The sequence below is a fragment of the Nerophis lumbriciformis genome, linkage group LG20 (assembly GCF_033978685.3).
Source record: "Nerophis lumbriciformis linkage group LG20, RoL_Nlum_v2.1, whole genome shotgun sequence".
In the NCBI taxonomy this organism is placed as follows: Eukaryota; Metazoa; Chordata; class Actinopteri; order Syngnathiformes; family Syngnathidae; genus Nerophis; species Nerophis lumbriciformis.
In genome coordinates this window covers 9,632,501-9,655,140 of record NC_084567.2, presented here as the reverse complement: position 1 = coordinate 9,655,140, position 22,640 = coordinate 9,632,501, and the positions used below count along the sequence as shown (strand labels likewise).

The window sequence follows — 22,640 nt, the reverse complement described above, 5'->3', positions numbered from 1 at the left end:
CGCCCCCGCCAAATTTTTATTGGTTGACGTGTGTGTGTGTGAGACGATTGCTGATATACGCCTAGTCTCTTACGTGAATGAAATAAATAATATTATTTGATATTTTACGGTAATGTGTTAATAATTTCACACATAAGTCGCTCCAGAGTATAAAACGCACCCCCGGCCAAACTATAAAAAAAAACGGCGATTTATAATCCGAAAAATACGGTAATTTGGATGCATTGTTTTATTTATTTTTTAGATTATATTCTAAACCTAATAGCAGTTTAGTATTATGGGAAAAAAGTCCCTAATGATTACTGTTTTAACTTCATTGTGCAGTGGTTCTTAACCTTGTTGGAGATACCGAACCCCACCAGTTTTATATGCGCATTCACCGAACCCTTCTTTAGTGAAAAATAAAATGTTTTTTTCAAATTCAAGACAGTTATGTTTTTTTACTGGTGCACAAAATGAACCGTGCATGAACATCACCTTGTTCAAAGAACAAAACCAACACAGTGCATGAACTCGCAACAAATTACACACCTGCAAATCAGTGTGACTTCTGCTGTTGCCGTATCCGTAATATGCCGATAGGGAGAAGTTTTTATTTACACGATGAGTCGGGTGTGTCTTGACCTCCGCGGCAGAGGCTCTGTCGAACCCCTGAGGTCGACTCACCGAACCCCTAGGGCAGGGCCGGCCTGTGGCATAGGCCGTATAGGCAAATGCTAAGGGCGCCGTCCATTAGGGGGCGCCACGCCAGTGCCACAAATGTTGGAGAAAAAATAAATAAATAAAAAAAAGTTGGTACTATTTCTAAATACAAAAAATAATCCCACGTTAATTAAAATGCAAAGTAAAGCCTATTTAATAGAAATATTATTTGTTACAACATTACGCCCCCCCTCCTCCCCCCGCACGGTGCGCCCCCTCTCTTCCCGTATCATGATCATGACTCTTTTTGGACGTCACCACATCAAAAAATCAACACAAGATGTCAAAACGGCCAAAACTGTCAGGTGCCCAGGGAAGAAAAAAGAGAAAAGAAGAGGAGGAGGAACGAGAAAAGACAGAGGTAGCAGGTAGGTAACGTTAGCCTACATTAAATTATTTGTCTGTTACAGAATGTGATAGTAACCTGGCTTTTTAGCATTAAGCTAATGCTACATGATTCGGCAATTGCTAATCAATAAATAGCTAGTTCTGTTTTAACTTCGGGTTAATATTGTGGAGGGGGCTAAATTGTTATGGAAAATAATAATGTAACGTTAGGTAATTACAGTACTCCCACCTTACATTCCCCAGGGACATTTGTATTAGATCTTTTAAGCAGGTGTTTTTTGTTTACATTGTTATTGCCTTCTGGTTAGCTAATGTTTGCCCTGCAGGTAATAGTCACTTTTACACCCCTTTATATATTAGGTATAGTTGTAAGTAAAAAAAAAAAAAGGTCAAAGACAAAGCTATTCGGGTTCTTGTGAGTATATACACTTCACTGCCGATGTGGGGGGGCGCCACCTAAAATCTTGCCTAGGGCGCCAGATTGGTTAGGGCCGGGCCTGCCCTAGGGTCACACTTGCCAACTTTCCCGAATTTTCCGGGAGACTCCCGAATTTCAGTGCCTCTCCCGAAAATCTCCCGGGACAACCATTCTCCCGAATTTCTCCCGATTTCCAGCCGGACTTAAGGCACGCCCCCTCCAGGTCCGTGCGGACCTGAGTGAGGACAGCCAGTCACGTTATAACATCTACAGCTTTTGGCGAGTGCACAACTGCACACACAACAAGAAGGAGACGAAGAAGACACAGTCATTGCGACGACGAGTGACAGAGAATAGAACGAGGATGGACGATTCAACCCTAGACTCACTCCTTTCCTGCAAATTAAATTTCACAGATGCTGCCTGTAATAGAGTGATCTAAGTTGTTTGTTGCCATCTCCTGATGAATGTTGGGTATAGTGTTCTGTGGTTACTTTTTGGTTGGCCAACGGTTTATGTTGTGTTGCGCACCCTGACGGCAAGTGTGGGAGTCGGTTTGGAAGTATGAAGTAAAGAGACGTAACTTCGTCACCTCGCCTGGTTATTGACTCCAACCCAGAATATTACACTGCCCATACCTATGCTCCTTCAAAGGCTGTGCTACTGGCTGCAAAGCATTGCACTTTCAAATACAACAATGAGTAGAGGAGTGTTATATGTGTGTATATGTGTAAATAAATGAACACTGAAATTCAAGTATTTCTTATGTATGTATATATATATATATATATATATATATATATATATATATATATATATATATATATATATATATATATATATATATATATATATATATATATATATATATATATATATATATATACACACATATATATATATATATACACACATATATATATATATATATATATATATATATATATAGACACACATATATATATATATATATATATATATATATATATATATATATATATATATATATATATATATATATATATACACACATACACCAAGGCATAAGCGTACTAAGTGCTTGCTTAGGGCCCCGCGGCCACCAGGGGGCCCCCAAAAGCAATTAACAAAAAAATCTTATTTTTAATTTTTTGCATGTACGAGTCTGACTGATGATTTCTAAATGATCAAAGATATATTATTGTACAAAAACACAATTTTAGGTCAACAGAGTGCTGCTGCTGATCTAGGCTTAGTGATTCTTCCTTCTCTCTTTAAATGTAAAACTGCCTCTGCTGCACCTGTGACGTTTGCCGCCTGCTATGGCGTCACATTAGTGCCAAAAATCCGAGCGCATAAAAACTGTTATCGCGCGCTGATTCTCCACTTCGTGCGCGCGCGCGACACCCTTTTGCGCGCGTGTGGTGCCTTTTTGCGCGCGCGCCGTCTCGGTCTGTGCGCTGGCATGTTTCGTTTTGGCACTTTGGGGGCGGGTATGCTTAGACGGCCCCTTCTTTCTGATTGGTCAGGCGAAACGCTCAGAGCCAATCAGAAGTATAGCAGGGCGGGTCATCGTCAATATGTATCAAGATTGTTATAGGCGCAAAGTTTTCACTTCTTCTTGAACATTTGTTTTCTAATTTATGGAATTTCTTTTGATTCAGCCATAAAATTAATGAAATAATCTTTGAATTTTGTTTTTAAAATGTTAAAAATAGCCTTTTAATAATGTATTCTGAAACAGTTTAAAATAATCAGAGAACTGACTATCACTGACCCTACACAACTATGTTGCACAATTAAGTCATTTTCTTTTATAGCGAAAGAGGTAATTTCAACAGGTGCAGCATCCTATGTCATATCTACATGTAATAAGATTTGTAACAAGGCAAACCGTTTGTAAATTGGTTGAAAATCGCGCAAGTTATGGTAATTTAATTGGTACATGTACTAATTAAATTACCATAACTTGCTTTGACATCAATGTAATGATTGAGGCTAGCTGTCCGAGGTAAGATGGCTACAACGTTGCTACGCTGGAGAATGATTGGTCATATGAAAAATGCTCAGAGCCAATCAGAAAGGAGGGACTGTCTAAGCATACCTGCCCCCAAAGTGCCAAAAAAAAAATGACAGCGCGAGGAGAGATGCCAGGAGTACACAGAGAGCGCACAGACCGAGACGGCGCGCGCGCAGAAAGGCACCGCGCGCGCGCAAAAAGACACCACGCGCGCGCAAAAAGACACCACGCGCGTGCAAAAGGGTGTCGCGCGCGCACAAAGTGGAGAATCAGCGCGCGATAACAGTTTCTATGCGCTTGGATTTTTGGCACTAATGTGACGCCATATCTTTCCTCTCAGATTCAGACAGGACTGAGCAGGTGATCAGAGGACCACTGTCTATTAAGGAGAACTTTTCATTCCCCAAACGGCATGATGGCCGAAGTTTTCATTATCATTATACCTACAGACAGCTAGTCAATGGGGAAAAAGTCAAGCGTAGCTGGCTGACTTATTCAAGAAGTAAAGATGCAGTCTATTGCTTTTGCTGCAAATTATTTTCCAAAAAGTCCTTAAAAGTGTCAGCCGAGGGACAGCGGGATTGGGTCAACATAGGTGCACTGCTGAAACAGCATGAAAACAGTGAAGATCATTGTAGCAACATGGTGAAATGGAAGGATTTTGCCTTGCGTCTTTCAAAGGGGAAAACTATTGATGAATTTAACTTCAGTAGACTGCACTCTCTTTGTACAAAGTAAACATTAAATATGAACAATTAACTAAAAATGTAAACTAGTAATTAAAGACTAATATGTACAAGACTGATGAGACAAGATGACACTTTTACTGTAAATACAAAGCTTTATCACTTGGACTGTTCAACCCCAGGCCACTCTTGTAGCTGAATGTTTTCTACATTTTAAGATTAGGAACCATATGTGGCACTCTGGACATCTTTCGTTCATTCATTGGTATTATTTATGTTCTTAACTGGGCCACCCCCATATCTTTATAAATGACATGTCATTTGTAAAGACATGCCAGGCTGACAATAGGATAATGTAAACAACACTGCCAGAGCCGCAATGAGTTTATAGTAGGTGTGTGAATGATCAACAATCAATATTATTGGCAGAAATAGAGGGCCCCAAAATCAAATTTTGCTTAGGGCCCCATGGAGGCTTGGGCCGGCACTGCACACATATATATATATATATATTTATATATATATATATATATATATATATATATATATATATATATATATATATATACATATATACCGTATTTTTCGGACTACAAGTCGCAGTTTTTTTCATAGTTTGGCCGGGCTCCAGTGCGATTTATATATGTTTTTTTCCTTCTTTATAATGCATTTTCGGCAGGTGCGACTTATACTCCGGTGCGACTTATACTCCGAAAAATGCGGTACATTTATATATCCATCCATCCATCCATCCATCTTCTTCCGCTTATCCGAGGTCGGGTCGCGGGGGCAGCAGCTTAAGCAGGGAAGCCCAGACTTCCCTCTCCCCAGCCACTTCGTCCAGCTCCTCCCGGGGGATCCCGAGGCGTTCCCAGGCCAGCCGGGAGAGATAGTCTTCCCAGCGTGTCCTGGGTCTTCCCCGTGGCCTCCTACCGGTCGGACGTGCCCGAAACACCTTCCTAGGGAGGCGTTCGGGTGGCATCCTGACCAGATGCCCGAACCACCTCATCTGGCTCCTCTCGATGTGGAGGAGCAGCGGCTTTACTTTGAGCTCCCCCCGAATGACAGAGCTTCTCACCCTATCTCTAAGGGAGAGCCCCGCCACTCGGCGGAGGAAACTCATTTCGGCCGCTTGTACCCGTGATCTTGTCCTTTTGGTCATGACCCAAAGTATATATATATATATATATATATATATATATATATATATATATATATATAATCAGTGGTTCTTAACCTAGGTTCGATCGAACCCTAGGTGTTCGGAGAGTCGGCCTCAGGGGTTTGGCGGACCCTCCGCCGCGGATGTCGAGACACACCTGACTCATTGTGTGAATAAAAACTTCTCCCTATCGGCGTATTATGGATACGGCAACAGCAGAAGTCACACTGATTTACAGGTGTGTAAATTGTTGTGAGTTTATGCCTGTGTTGGTTTTGTAAAAAAAAAAAAAAAAACTTTGTCTTGAATTTGAAAAAAAGAAAAAGATATATATTTTTTACTGAAGAAGGGTTTGGTGAATGCGCATATGAAACTGGTGGGGTTCGGTACCTGCAAAAAGGTTAAGAACCACTGATATATATATATATACACTGTATATATATATATATATATATATAAGAAATACCGTATTTCTCGGAGTATAAGTCGCACCGGAGTATAAGTCGCACCTGCCGAAAATGCATAATAAAGAAGGAAAAAAACATATATAAGTCGCACTATGAAAAAAACTGCGACTTATAGTCCGAAAAATACGGTACTTGAATTTCAGTGAAATCTCCCGAAGTTGGAGGTCTCAAGGTTGGCAAGTATGCCGAGGGTTCGATCGAACCCAGGTTAAGAACCACTTCTGTAGAGTCATTACTCAATAATTAATGCTTGTTCTAATTTCAGGGTTTTAATTTTGTACGTATTAAATGAGCATTCATAGGGTTATCGTAGAATAAAAAAAGAACTTGCCATTTTAGCTATTTTTTATCAACGGCGGACTAAACACGCACACAAAGACGGAGGGGCCAAGGGCAAAAAAAAACATGAGAATCAGCCCCCGCGGGAGACTCACATCAGCAGCTCGTACAGTACGACTGTACCCGGGCGGCTATTACTGCGAGTGGCAAGTCACTCCGCTCTGTCCACTCGTCAGTCAGCGGGACGCGCCGCGCTATTTCTGGACGCAAAGTTGACTCAGCAACTTCTCAGCGCAGGGGGGAGGGGTTCACCATGAATGGGCACAGCATTCAGTGGAGAAACGGACGCCGGCCTTGATGGGCTCTGACACGGCGTCCATTGCGACTTACCGAGGGGCTTGAGGATGCTGTTGCCGACGTCCTCGTTGTCCGACTTGTCGGACGTGTTCTCCGTCTTCCTGTCCTTCTGGCCGCCGGTGGGCCGCCGGCGGTGACGCCTCCGCCGCCGATAGCTCTTGGGCACCCGCACGCCGATGTAAACGGTGTGGTGACCTGCCGGGACAGCAAGGACGAAAAAGCCATCTTTTAGACAAATGTCGAGGAAATTTAGCGGCGCTTTTAAGAAGCGTTGACATTTAGGAAATCTGCACAAAACATCAGCCATAAATAACCCTGAGTCGGGTTCGCACTCTCACATGGCTCGCAAGCGATCCGAGGGAGCAAAGCGTGGGCTTACAGAGGTCGCAGTGGGCTGTCAGAGCAAATATTTGGACAGACGACAAAGTAGCACGTAATGGCGAAGCCGAGGAAAATGGCGACGAGGCGCTTTGGCACCCGACGCAGTCTGACCCAGAGTTTATCTGTATGTACGTCACTTTCAGGGTCATTAATGGCACGGAGAACAAAAGTGTTTGCAGATAGCACACCAGTGACGTGGACTTTAATGCCAATGTGCTAACACGTAATATTTACTAAATACAACACAGACAAGTTGAATCTATGTACGTGTACCTGGTATACATTTCGTACTGCTGGGACACTTCCTTATTGTAATACAAAAAAATGTTGCATTGTTTTACACTGCCAAAAAGCATGACTATATACCAAGTATGAACTCCGATCAATTTTGTTCACAAAACACAATCTACAGTTTAATTTGTATCATGTTGAAATTTTGTGTGTTTGGAACAAAATATGATGTCTCAACATGGGCAAAAAAAATGTAACCATCTGTTAAATTTTGATTAAGTTATGGTATTATTTTATTTGTAGATTTACAAAATACAATACAGACAGGTTGAATCTATGTATACCTGGTATACATTTCGTACTGCTGGGACACTTTCTTATTGTAACTCAAAGAAATGTTGCATTGTTTTACACTGCCAAAAAGCATGAAGATATACCAAGTATGAACTCCGATTAATACTGTTCACACAACACAATCCACAGTTTTATTTGTACCATGTTGAAATTTTGTGTGTTTGGAACAAAATATGATGTCTCAACATGGGCAAAAAATTGGAACCATCTGTTAAATTTTGATTAAGTTATGGTATTATTTTATTTGTAGATTTACAAAATACAATACAGACAGGTTGAATCTATGTATACCTGGTATACATTTCGTACTGCTGGGACACTTTCTTATTCTAACTCAAAGAAATGTTGCATTGTTTTACACTGCCAAAAAGCATGAAGATATACCAAGTATGAACTCCGATTAATACTGTTCACACAACACAATCCACAGTTTTATTTGTACCATGTTGAAATTTTGTGTGTTTGGAACAAAATATGATGTCTCAACATGGGCAAAAAATTGGAACCATCTGTTAAATTTTGATTAAGTTATGGTACTATTTTATTTGTAGATTTACAAAATACAATACAGACAGGTTGAATCTATGTATACCTGGTATACATTTCGTACTGCTGGGACACTTCCTTATTGTAACACAAAAAAATGTTGCATTGTTTTACACTGCCAAAAAGCATGACTATATACCAAGTATGAACTCCAATCATTTTTGTTCACAAAACGCAATCCACAGTTTTATTTGTATCATGTTGAAATTTTGTGTGTTTGGAACAAAATATGATTTCTCAAAATTGTAACCATCTGTAAAAATTTGATTAAGTTATGGTATTATTTTACTTGTAGATCTGTAGACTCCTTTGAGCTGAGACTATCCCTAAATTGCATGCTACATGTACAGTACAGGCCAGAGTTTGGACACACCTTCTCATTCAATGCGTTTTCTTTATTTTCATGACTATTTACATTGTAGATTGTCACTGAAGGCATCAAAACTATGAATGAACACGTGGAGTTATGTACTTAATAATACAAAAAAAAGTTGCATTGTTTTACACTGCCAAAAAGCATGAATACATACCGAGTATGAATTCCGATCAATTTTGTTCTCAAAACACAATCCGCAGTTTTATTTATATCGTGTTGATATTCGGTGTGTTTGTAACAGGATATAAGATCTCAACATGTGTGGAAAATTGTAACTCTTTGTTAATTTTTCATTAAGTTATGGCATTTTTTTACTTGTAGATCTGTGGACTCATTTGAGCTGAGACTATCCCTAAATTGCATGCTACATATACATACACATTATTATAAACAACTGCTCTTGTCCACCTTGTTTTGTCATAGAACAAAGACCAGACTTGTTTGCAGACAGCTCACCAGTTAAGTGGACTTTAATGCCAATGCCAAGACGTAATATTTACTAAATACGGCACAGACAGGTTGAATCTATTTATACTTGCCGCTATATAGCGGTATACATTCCGTACTGCTGGGACACTTCCTCATTGCAATACAAAAAAAATGTTGCATTGTTTTACACTGCCAAAAAGTATGAATACATACCAAGTATGAATTCCGATCAATTTTGTTCTCAAAACCGGATCCACAGTTTTATTTGTATCGTGTTGATATTCTGTGTGTTTGTAACAGGATATAAGATCTCAACATGGGCGGAAATGTGTAACTCTTTGTTAAATTTTTATTAAGTTATGGCATTTTTTTGCTTGTAGATCTGTGGACTCATTTGAGCTGAGACTATCCCTAACTTGCATGCCACATGTACATAGACATTATTATAAACAACTGCTCTTGTCCACCTTGTCTTGTCATAGAACAAAGACCAGACTTGTTTGCAGACAGCACACCAGTTAAGTGGACTTTAATGCCAATGCCAAGACATAATATTTACTAAATACGGTACAGACCGGTTGAATCTATTTATACTTGCCGCTCTTTAGCGGTATACATTTCGTACTGCTCGGACACTTCCTTTTTGTAATACAAAAAAATGGTGCATTGTTTTACACTGCCAAAAAGTAGGAATGCATACCAAGTATGAATTCCGATCAATTTTGTTCTCAAAACACAATCCACAGTTTTATTTGTATCCTGTTGATATTCTGAGTGTTTGTAACAGGATATAAGATCTCAACAAGGGCGGAAAATTGTAACTCTTTGTTAAATTTTTATTAAGTTATGGCATTTTTTTACTTGTAGATCTGTTCACTCATTTGAGCTGAGACTATCCCTAACTTGCATGCTACATGTACATAGACATTATTATAAACTGCTCTTGTCCACCCTGTCTTGTCATAGAACAAAGACCAGACTTGTTTGCAGACAGCACACTAGTTAAGTGGACTTTAATGCCAATGCCAAGACGTAATATTTACTAAATACGGTACAGACAGGTTGAATCTATTTATATTTGCCGCTATATAGCGGTATACATTTCGTACTGCTGGGACACTTCCTTATTGTAATACAAAAAAATGTTGCATTATTTTACACTGCCAAAAAGTATGAATACATACCAAGTATGAATTCCGATCAATTTTGTTCTCAAAACACAATCCACAGTTTTATTTGTATCGTGTTGATATTCTGTGTGTTTGTAACAGGATATAAGATCTCAACATGGGCGGAAAATTGGAACTCTTTGTTAAATTTTTATCAAGTTATGGCATTTTTTTACTTGTAGATCTGTGGACTCATTTGAGCTGAGACTATCCCTAACTTGCATGCTACATGTACATAGACATTATTATAAACAACTGCTCTTGTCCACCTTGTTTTGTCATAGAACAAAGACCAGACTTGTTTGTAGACAGCACACCAGTTAAGTGGACTTTAATGCCAATGCCAAGAGGCAATATTTACTAAATACGGCACAGACAGGTTGAATCTATTTATACTTGCCGCTATATAGCGGTATATATTTCGTACGACTGGGACACTTCCTTTTTGTAATACAAAACAATGTTGCATTGTTTTACACTGCCAAAAAGCATGAATGCATACCAAGTATGAATTCCGATCAATTTTGTTCTCAAAACACAATCCACAGTTTTATTTGTATCGTGTTGATATTCTGTGTGTTTGTAACAAGATATAAGATCTCAACATGGGCGGAAAATTGGAACTCTTTGTTAAATTTTTATCAAGTTATGGCATTTTTTTACTTGTAGATCTGTGGACTCATTTGAGCTGAGACTATCCCTAACTTGCATGCTACATATACATAGACATTATTATAAACAACTGCTCTTGTCCTGTGAGCTAAAATTGAGGGAAAACACTCAGAGTACGAGACAAAAGGCTTCATGCAGAATGAGATCGCTTTCAAATGCGGTCTTTTGGAGCCACGCGCTGACTATGACACAACAAGGAAGTGTCCAAACCCCCTAAAAAAAACAAAAAACAATGGCTCCTCTTGAAACACAACATTCATTATTCCCGCCCGCAACAATGGGTGGTGTTTAAGAGGGCTTCATTGAAATGCAACAAGGTTTTTGGCAGTCCCATCAAGACGCAACCCGTCGGTACCCGTCAGACCGCGGCAGACAGAACCAGCATGGCCCGCACTCGAACTGCTGACCGCGAGGCTTTGGGTTCAACAAGGATGGCACCTCGCTGGTGTTTATGCCACAACACAGCAGCGCCACATCAATGGAAGACCCCACGTGCATCCCTGCCGAACACGTTTTATGACACAGAAGATGATCTGTTGAGTCACCACGGCGCCCAAAAGTGGTGTGAAAACCACATACGTGATCAAAAGGGACCGTGGTCACTGGCCACAACATTAGGTACACCTGATGACAACCTGTGCAAGAGCTCTAACTTGTTTAGGTAAAAAATATTGGGGTTTTTTAAAGTTTAAATGCATTAGAAATACATTATCCAATCCACTTTATTTCTATAGCACATTTTAAAAAAAACAATAGAAGTTCTGCACAGAAGTTAAGACAAACATACTAGAAGAGTCAGTAATGTAAAATATTTAACTATAAAAGAGTAAATAGATAAAATACATCAGAGAAAATAAAATAGACTAAAAATCACACAACTCTCATGCTGGTTTAAAAGCCAAAGAGTAAAAATATGTTTTAAGACGTGATTTAAAAGTCATTAAAGAGGGAGCCGTCCGAATAACAATAGGGATATTGATTCAAAGTTTTGGAGCTACAGCAGAAAATGCCAATTAAAAAAATTACATGTTTTGGAATTAAATTAAATTAAATTAAAGTAAAGTAAATTATGTGGTAGAAAATGGATGGATGGATGGATAAATTAAATTAAATCAAATTAAATCAAATTAATTAAAATTTAATTCAAGCGTTAGAAATTGATGGATGAATGATAAATTAAATCAAATTAAATCAAATTAAATCAAACTAAATTGAATTAAATTAAATTAATATTAATTTCATGTATTTTAATTTAATTTAATAAAATTGTATTAAATGTATTTTAATTTAATCTCATTTCAAAACATGTAATAATAAATGATAAATGGGTTGTACTTGTATAGCGCTTTTCTACCTTCAAGGTACTCAAAGCGCTTTGACACTACTTCCACATTTACCCATTCACACACACATTCACACACTGATGGAGGGAGCTGCCATGCAAGGCGCTAAGCAGCACCCATCAGGAGCAAGGGTGAAGTGTCTTGCTCAGGACACAAAAGACATGACGAGGTTGGTACTAGGTGGGGATTGAACCAGGGACCCTCGGGTCGCGCACGGCCACTCTTCCACTGCGCCACGCCGTCCCAATAATATCTTTAATGTATTTCTAATGTAAAAAAAAAAAAAAACAAACTATGTTTTTTACCTAAACAAGTTAGAGCTCTTACACAGGTTTTCAATTTAATTTAATTAAACAACAAAACAGCTAAATGTTGTCACTTCAAAAAAAAAAAAAAATGTAGAGCCCACTCTAAGAGACAAGCAACAGTCATTTTTGCATTGTGGCAAAGTAGGACAAAAGTTGCATTGGCAATAATATTAATGATATTAGTGTTATTTATCACGTTTATATTCATCTTCATTAAGTATATTTAGGACATAATCATCATAAAAGATACATTTCACTGCATGCTCATTACAAGTATAACTATCGTCTATTAAAATGCTTTTGAGATATCCCCTCAAAATATTTTATTTAACTGTTTTTCTAGGCTGTTTAGTGTTTTGTCAGTTCTTTAAAATTTAAACAAAAAAACTCAATGAAAATGAAAAACTTTTTTATCAATGTATTTTGGACAAATAGATAAATCAAAGCAAAGATAGGATCCTCACAGAAATGTATAAAACAATATTTTGTAATTGATATTAAGAATGTGCTTTTTTTTTCAAATAACTGGTTTGATAGTGGATTGGTTAACATTTCTTGTGGTATATTTATTTTAAATTTGGTCATATTTTTGTTTAGTATTATACAAACGTAAATGCACTTTCAACAGGACAGCTACCTGTATTTTTGTAATGCTTCATGTTTGATGACAATAAAGATTTATATTCAGTTATATGACATTCTAAGACGGGGGTCAGCAATCCGTCTCTTTAGCACCGCCCTAGTGGCTCCCTGGAGCTTTTTCAAAGATGTGTGAAAATTGAAAAAGATGAAAACATTTGTTTTACTATGGTTTCTGTAGGAGAACAAACATGACACAAACATTCTTAATTGTTAGAAATCCCACTGTTTATATTAAACATGCTTCACTGATGAGAGAATTTTGCAAGCGCTGTTTTGTCCTACTAATTTCAGCGATCCTTGAACTCATCGTAGTTTGTTTACATGTGCAACTTTCTCCGATGCTGCCACAGAAAGACGTGTTTTATGCCAGTCTTTCTTTGTCTCATTTTGTCCACCAAACGTTTTATACTGTGTGAATTCACAAAAGGTGAGCTTTGTAGATTTTTGTATTGATTTGGTGGAGTGCTAATCAAACATATTTAGTCAGTGCATGACTGCAAGCTAATTGATGCTAACATGCTATTTAGGCTAGCTGTTTGTACATATTGCATCTTTATGCCTCATTTGTAGGTATATTTGAGCTCATTTACTTTCCTTTACTTATGTCCTGTGTATTTATTTTATATTTGCATGTTTCATGACACATTATCTGTATGTATTATTGGCTGCATTCCTCATGGTTGTTTGTGTGCCCTGTTGTTCCAGACCACAGCAAACGTTACCCCTCTTGCAAAGATGGTAATAAATCAATTAGAAGAAGACAGTCCGCTGTTTCCTTTAACTTGGACACACACATCTATCTATACCTTTGGCCATTCTGAGCCAGGAACTTCCAGAAGTTATCTCATCCTGTGAGAAGCCTCCGTTTTACTAATGACTTCCAATGTTGCAAAAATGTGTAGAATAAAAATTAAAACATTTCTGTCAACGTAGATTTGCATCAGCCTTTGATAGTAGGCTAATATAGATCATATAGACACTTACATCATGTGTTGTCTTCATCCTCACCTCAACGATGGACGCTTTTGACCTCCCTTTTTCCTCAAAAACACCTGGTGTCGAACTTTGAGATCGGCCCCAGTCCACAAAAACATTTCAACATCACACCCAAGTTAATTGGACATACATGCACGCACCCGCCCCTTCCTCAAACAACGCCTTCACCACTGCTTAATTCCTGGGGTTATGAATGGCTAGTAGCTCTTTATAGCAGCAGGCCGGCCTCCATGGCCCCAAATCCCCCCGCCCCCCTGTTGCGAGTTGTTGTGATTATAAGTAACATGTTTATGTGTGCTATGCTATGTGTGTTTTTTCCCTTGGACTCAGTCTGGACCCCCTCCCGAGGGTCCAGCCTTAGACTGATATTTTTTTTACTCTTCCCCCCTTTCCCAATATCACCTTTTTCCCACCTTTTTTAAGGAGCGCCGTAAGTGGCTGACTCATCGGCGGTCCCGTCTTGTCTCCCTGTAAATGTATGTCTGCTCTTAGTGGGACTGTGCCGAAAAGGAAATTGCAGTTCTTATGTGTCTTGTACATGTTAAAGAATGGACAATAATAAAGCATCTTGAATCTTGAATTATAAGACTTATATAAGGCTTTTAATTTTTTGCGGCTCCAGACAGATCTTTATTTTTTTTTGTATTTTTGGTCCGATATGGCTCTTTCAACCTTTTGAGTTGCCGACTCCTGTTCTAAGAAGATCAGTGGACAATTGATTAAAGTACAGAATACGTGTCCTTTTTTGGCGGGGGCTGTCGGTCTTTAATATCAGCAATTTTCAGAAGTTCAGCGGCGATTACGACGCGAAAAGACAAAGCAAATGTCAGCAGCACTGCGACTAAAACGCCCGAGAAGCACAAATTACAGAACTGTTGATATTCAAATGCCTTGTGCAGAGAATACCTCATGGCTGACAGTCATACTGCACCTACACACGTCTTTTTACTTCATATTTCAACTTCATTTCATTGAGACAAAAAACAGGTAGTAACTGAAATAACGTCTATTTATAGACTATTGCTACTGCAGCACCTATCGAGGCATGTCACCCATTCTTGCTGTTGCTCTGCAATTCTCTATAAAAACACGTTTTCATTTTGTATTAAACTTGAGTTTGTTTTGACATATGTTAACCAAGTGGCACTGTTTGTTAGTGCACTGAAGAAGAAGAAAAAGCCAGAATATTTTACGAATAAAAAAAAACTGGCAGGTCAGTAGCCCTTATTTCACAGTAAAATTAAAAGTGGTACTGTTTTTTCATATACAAAAAAACTGGCAGTTCAATTTCTAAAATTGTATCTTAAAAGTCATGTTTTTTCAATTTACAGTAATACACTGTAAAAACATTGACCCCAGATATTATCAAAATTTTACTTTAAAATTAAAAGTGATACTGTTTTACGTATACAGTAATGCACATAGATAAACAACTGTAGACTATATAGTAAAAAAAAAATTACGATAAAAATAAACTGGCTGCTGAGTCGCCAGAATTTTACAGTAAAAATAACAGGGGTACTGTTTTTTTATTTACAGTAATGTATGTAAAATCAACTTCTGTCGTTTTTATAGGCAGCTCTGTCGCCAAATGTCACTGTAAAAATTACAGTCCTACCATTTTTCCATTTACAGTAATGCACTGTAAAAGCAACAACCATAGATGTTACGATTAAAAAAAAAAACTGGCAGTTCAGTTTCCAAAATTGTATCTTAAAAATCATGTTTTTTCAATTTACAGTAAAACACTGTAAAAACAACGACCGTAGATTTTACAATTAAAAAAAAAACTGGCAGCTCAGTCAGCAAAATATTACAGTAAAAAAAACATTGTTACTCGTTTTTCTATTTACAGTAATGGACTGTAAAAACAACGGCCATAAATTTCACAGTAATAAACTAACAGGTCAGTAGCCAGAATTTGATCGTAAAAATAACAGTAATACCGTTTTTCAATTTACAGTAATACACTGTAAAAACAACGACCCCAGAATTTATGGTTAAAAAAGAGACAGCTCAGTCACCATAATTTTACTTTAAAATTAAAAGTGATACCGTTTTTACGTATACAGTAATGCACATAGATAAACAACTGTAGATTATATAGTAAAAAAAAAATTACGATAAAAATAAAAACTAGCTGCTCAGTCACCAGAATTTTACAGTAAAAATAACAGGGGTACTGTTTTTTTATTTACAGTAATTTATGTAAAATCAACTTCTGTAGTTTTTACAGGCAGCTCTGTCGCCAAATGTCACTGTAAAAATTACAGTCTTACCATTTTTCCATTTACAGTAATGCACTGTAAAAGCAACAACCATAGATGTTACGATTAAAAAAAAAAACTGGCAGTTCAGTTTCCAAAATTGTATCTTAAAAATCATGTTTTTTCAATTTACAGTAATACCCTGTAAAAACAACGACCGGAGATTTTACAATTAAAAAAAACTGGCAGCTCAGTCAGCAAAATATTACAGTAAAAATAACATTGTTACTCGTTTTTCTATTTACAGTAATGGACTGTAAAAACAACGGCCGTAAATTTCACAGTAATAAACTAACAGGTCAGTAGCCAGAATTTGATCGTAAAAATAACAGTTATACCGTTTTTCAATTTACAGTAATACACTGTAAAAACATCGACCCCAAAATTTATGGTTAAAAAAGAGACAGCTCAGTCAACATAATTTTACTTTAAAATTAAAAGTGATACCGTTTTTACGTATACAGTAATGCACATCGATAAAGAACTGCATTTATTATTATTATCATTTAGATTATATAGTAAAAAAAAATTACGATAAAAATAAAAACTGGCTGCTCAGTTGCCAGAATTTTACAGTAAAAATAACAGGGGTACTGTTTTTTATTTACAATAATTTATGTCAAATCAACTTTTGTAGTTTTTACAGGCAGCTCTGTCGCCAAATATCACTGTAAAAATTACAGTCTTACCATTTTTCCATTTACAGCAATGCACTGTAAAAGCAACAACCATAGATGTTACGATAAAAAATAAAAAACTGGCAGTTCAGTTTCCAAAATTGTATCTTAAAAATCATGTTTTTTCCATTTACAGTAATACCCTGTAAAAACGACGACCGTAGATTTTACAATTAAAAAAAACTGGCAGCTCAGTCAGCAAAATATTACCGTAAAAGCCACTCGATTTTGTATTCACAGTAATGGACTAAAAACGACCGTAGATTTTTCGGTAAAAATGAGGCAGCTCAGTCCCCAGAATTTAACTGAAAAAATGAACTGTAAAAATGACAATGTTACAATTTTTCCATTTACCGTAATGCACTGTAAAAACAACGGCCGTAAATTTCACAGTAATAAACTAACAGGTCAGTAGCCAGAATTTGATCGTAAAAATAACAGTTATACCGTTTTTCAATTTACAGTACTACACTGTAAAAACAACGACCCCAGATATTACGGTTAAAAAAGAGACAGCTCAGTCACCTTAATTTTACTTTAAAATTAAAAGTGATTGCTGTTTTTACGTATACAGTAATGCACATAGATAAACAACTGTAGATTATATAGTAAAAAAAATTCAGATAAAAATAAAAACTGGCTGCTCAGTTGCCAGAATTGTACAGTAAAAATAACAGGGGTACTGTTTTTTTATTTACAATAATTTATGTCAAATCAACTTCTGTAGTTTTTACAGGCAACTCTGTTGCCAAATATCACTGTAAAAATTACAGTCTTACCATTTTTCCATTTACAGCAATGCACTGTAAAAGCAACAACCATAGATGTTACGATAAAAAATTAAAAACTGGCAGTTCAGTTTCCAAAATTGTTTCTTAAAAATCATGTTTTTTCAATTTACAGTAATACACTGTAAAAACGACGACTGTATATTTTACTATTAAAAGAACTGGCAGCTCAGTCAGCAAAATGTTACCGCAAAAGTAACATTGTTACTCGTTTTTCTATTTACAGTAATGGACTAAAAACGACCGTAGATTTTTCGGTAAAAATGAGGCAGCTCAGTCCTCAGAATTTAACTGTAAAAATTACAATGTTACCATTTTTCGATTTACTGTAAAAACAACGGCCGTAAATTTCACAGTAATAAACTAACAGGTCAGAAGCCAGAATTTCATCGTAAAAATAACAGTTATACCGTTTTTCAATGTACACGAATACACTGTAAAACCTTTTTTTTTTAAATTTACGGTAAAAAAAACCCAAAAAAAACCTGTCTACTCAGTCGCCAGAATTTTACAGTAAAAATACCAGGGGTACTGTTTTTAAATTTACAGTGATGCACTGTAAAAGCAACTTCTGTAGTTTTTACAGGCAGCTCTGTCGCCAAATTTTATCGCAAAAATAACATTGTTACTCGTTTTTGAATTAGAGTAATGCACTAAAAACGACCGTGGATTTTTTTTCGGTAAAAAAAAGAGGCAGTTCATTCCCCAGAATTTAACTGTAAAAATTAACTGTAAAAATTACAGTGTTACCATTTTTCCATTTACAGTAATGCACTGTAAAAACAACAACCGTGGATGTTACAATAAAAAAAAACTGTCAGCTCAGTTGCCAGAATTTTACTGTAAAACTAAAAATGGAAAATTTTTCAATTCACAGTAATGCACTGTAAAAACGTTGTTTTTTTTAATTCACGGTTAAAAAAAACAAAAAAAACCTGGCTGCTCAGTGGCCAGAATTTTACAGTAAAAATAACAGGGGTACTGTTTTTCAATTTACAGTAATGCACTGTAAAACCTTTTTTTTTTTAATTTACGGTAAAAAAAACAAAAAACTGTCTGCTCAGTGGCCAGAATTTTACAGTAAAAATACCAGGGGTACTGTTTTTCAATTTACAGTAATGCACTGTAAAAGCAACTTCTGTAGTTTTTACAGGCAGCTCTGTTGCCAAATGTCACTGTAAAAATTACAGTGTTACCATTTTTCCATTTACAGTAATGCACTGTGAAAACGTCTGTAATTTTTACAGGCAACTTTTTCACCAGAATTTCACGGTAAAAATTGCAGTGGTACCATTTTCTCCATTTACAGTAATGCACCGTAAAAGCAACAGCCGTAGATGTTACAATGAAAAAAAAAAAGTTTTTAATAAGGAAGAGTCCCAGCTGTACAATTTTACCACAAAAAAAAAAAGTGGTACCAAATTTCCATTTGCAGTATTACACTGTAAAAACAACGACTGTACATTTTACGGGTAATCCCTGACAGGTCTGTGGGCCAAATTTTGCCGTAAAAATAACACGGTTACTGATTTTCAATTTACAATAATTCGGTGTAAAAAAACATTTTTGCGTTAAAATTCTGGCAACTGAGCTGCCAGTTTTTTTTTTCATGATGACGTTACAGCATTAGGCTAGCAGGACCTTGTTGCTGCCCAAAACAGCAGCACCTAAGATTTAGACTTAGGAATATTGGTGGAAAGTGGGTAAAATTGAGTCCAAAGAAGCATGATTAAAGTCACCCGAAATGAGAGCAAGGGCATCGGGGTGTTTGGTCTGTTGCCTACCTAGTGAGGCACATTGCGTTCTTGCTATTTATCTGCATTTCTCCATAAAGTACTTCACTTAATACGAAGGAATATGCAATATTTGCCTCAATTTATGAGTTGCTTGAGCTTCTCTAGATAAAATACGATCAAATCCTGAATGTTTTCTCTGGATCTGCACGTAAACATAGCGATTCCTTGTTACGTTTTAATGGTTCATTAAGTCGCTTGTAACGTATGGACAAACTTCTCGGGCTTTTAGGTAACAATGTAAAGACGCTGGCAGACAAATAGAGAGAGGATGTCGTTGATAGCGCTGATAGACGAGCAGTAAAAGCTAGCGTGAAGCCATTTGCAAAAGAAGGCGAAGGTTCGGAGGCGAGAAGCGGAAAAAAAGAGCCGAGTCAGTGCGCTGGAAAGGAAGATTTGCACACCGCTCCGAGCAGCTTTGTGCGACTACTTCCTCTTCTTTTCTCCGGCCGGGATGAAGAACTCATTTCGGAGCTGAATGATGTGAAATGGTCGCGTTGGCAAGAAGGAGGTTTGTTTAGCTCGCGGCGGAGATTTCTGAGCGGAGGCAACGCCGGGCGCTGGTTGCCCGCGGTAACCAGCAGCGGGACCGGCCCCTGACCAGCAGGGATGATGGCAAGGTGCCACCGAGCGTGGGGCGCATGTTAATGACAAACTGCTTTGAAACATTGGCCTTAGTTTATACCTCTTTTCTTAGTCCGGATCAATACTAATAGGAGTACTAGATGACGTGTTGAATCGTACAAAATGATAAACATGTGTTGCTTTGTAGTCCAACTCGTTAGGCATGCTCAAAGAAAAATAATAATAATTACAATTCACTTGATAAGCAAAAATAGAATGTCATTTTGATTTATTTTTTTTATGTTGAAAAAAATCTGAAAAAGCAAAGTAAAAATAATTTCAAGCAATGAATCAGTCAAAAATAATATTCCTTTGGGGGAAAATAACATACATATGACGAGTTCCTTGAAATGACTTGAGTTCAATGAATGAATGAGTGAATTAAATTAGAAATTAAATAAATCAATTACTTTTATGACAAATTATCGTTGTATATATGTGTTTTTGGTAACACTTTAAAATAAGTACACACTATTAATAAAATAACAAGAAAAATACTGAAATAGATAGATAGTAGATAAATAGTACTTTGATTCCTTCAGGAGAGTTCCCTCAGGAAAATTAAAATAATATAAATTAAAAGTAATAATAATAAAGCATTAGTAAATACTAATACAAATGTATGCTATTAATGCTTAATAGTAAATAACTTATATTATAAATATATACATAAATATATAATATTTTTTATTTTTGTAACTTCACCTATTACTTAATAATAATAAATATATATATATATATATATATATATATATATATATATATACATATATATCCATCCATCTTCTTCCGCTTATCCGAGGTCGGGTCGTGGGGGCAGTAGCCTAAGCAGTGAAGCCCTATCTATCTATCTATCTATCTATCTATCTATCTATATATATATATATATATATATATATATATATATATATATATATATATATATATATATATATATATATATTTATTTATTTATTTATGTATTTATATATTTAATATTATTTATTTAACATTATTTATTACTATTTTATATGATTATTATTATTATTATATAATGTATATAATATAGGTTGCAATAGAATGGAACGTGTTCTGCATACCTTTGTATTAGAATTTACTAATACTTAATTAATGCCTACTAGTAGCTTAATAGTAAAATAACTTATATATTAATAAACATTCTGTAACTGCACCTATTGTTATAAACTAATATAAACAAAATAATACTTAAATATATATATATATATATATATATATATATATATATATATATACACATACATACATATATATATATATATATATACACACATACATACACACATATATACACATACATACACACACACACACACACACACACACACACACACACACATACATACATACATATATATATATATATATATATACACACACACACACACACACACACACACATATATAGTACATACCTAATTGTATAACTGTGTTTATAAACGGCATACTACTGAGTAATGATGTCGGAAATATGCATTATAAATGATGAATTCAGTAATGATTTATTAATGCCTAATACTGTGTACTTGTGATAAAAGTGTTTCCTCATTTATTTTCTTATTATGAAATAACACAAATAGAAACAAAAAAGGTTTTTAAAAAGTCAGGTATTCAAAAATCGTGTACTATTTGTCTTTATCTAAAATTGGTCTATAAATCCATCTTCGAGCGCCAAGAAAATTGCTATATAAATGTGCGGTGTGTCATGTCTGTGTGATCATGTTTTGTTTTAGTCATGTTTCTTGTGCACTTTAGTTTTTTTTGTCAACATAGCAACCATTAGTTTTACCTGGTTCACATCCTCATGTCACGCACCTGTCTCACGTTTTCACATTTTGCGTCACGCACCTGCTTTCACTAATCATGTCACTATTATTTAAGCTTCCAGTTGCCAGGCTGTCTTCCTGGTGACATCACCTTCTACTCACCCTTGTATCTATACATCCATGCTACTGCTACCCATGATATTCATGTCCACTATAGTTCATGCTTCATGCCTTGCCACAGTAAGTGTTTTTGTTTCGTGTTCTTAGTTAATTGCCTTTGTGCTAGTCTTTTGGTTTCATTACTCAAGTTTGTTCTCTGCCATTGTGCGCGCCTTTTGTTTGCTTCCTTTTTTTTGTAGTTTGTTAGTGTTTTAAATAAATATGTATTTACCTTCACGCCATGTCCAGTCCAGCTTTACTTGCATCTCGGGAAAACAAAACCCTCACAGTCCACGTCTTGACACGGTGTTGTTATTATCATTAGTATTAGTATTATTATCATATTAAATACATTATTGATCATAGTGCGGTCGATCGATTTTTTTTTTTTTTTTTTAAATCAGATTAATCACACTTTTTGAAGTGTGATTAATCTGATTAATCACTGTGAATTACTTGCTGGCATGATATTTTAAAAAAGACCCTAATATTTGGACACAAATGCAATATTATTGTAAGACTTTGGTACACAAATATATTTTTTTACGTATGTATGCGTGTCATTTATTTGCATAAAACAGTTTGATCTAAAGTCCCGTCAGAGTTGACTTTGAAGTGAAATTTGTCATCTTTGAGTCATGCATCCACCTGATCACTGACTGTATAACAACCTTTCAGGTGTG

The 22,640-nt window shown here is 36.2% G+C and overlaps 1 protein-coding gene across 1 annotated transcript in view; it reads right to left on the bottom strand.

The window, feature by feature from the left end:
• slc4a4a (solute carrier family 4 member 4a) overlaps window positions 1-22,640 on the bottom strand; it is a 187,917-nt gene that overhangs the window by 139,432 nt on the left and 25,845 nt on the right. Inside the window, exon 4 of the mRNA XM_061980408.1 lies at window positions 6,452-6,613. Coding sequence (XP_061836392.1) covers window positions 6,452-6,613 — 162 coding nt within the window. The remainder of the gene's footprint in view (window positions 1-6,451; window positions 6,614-22,640) is intronic.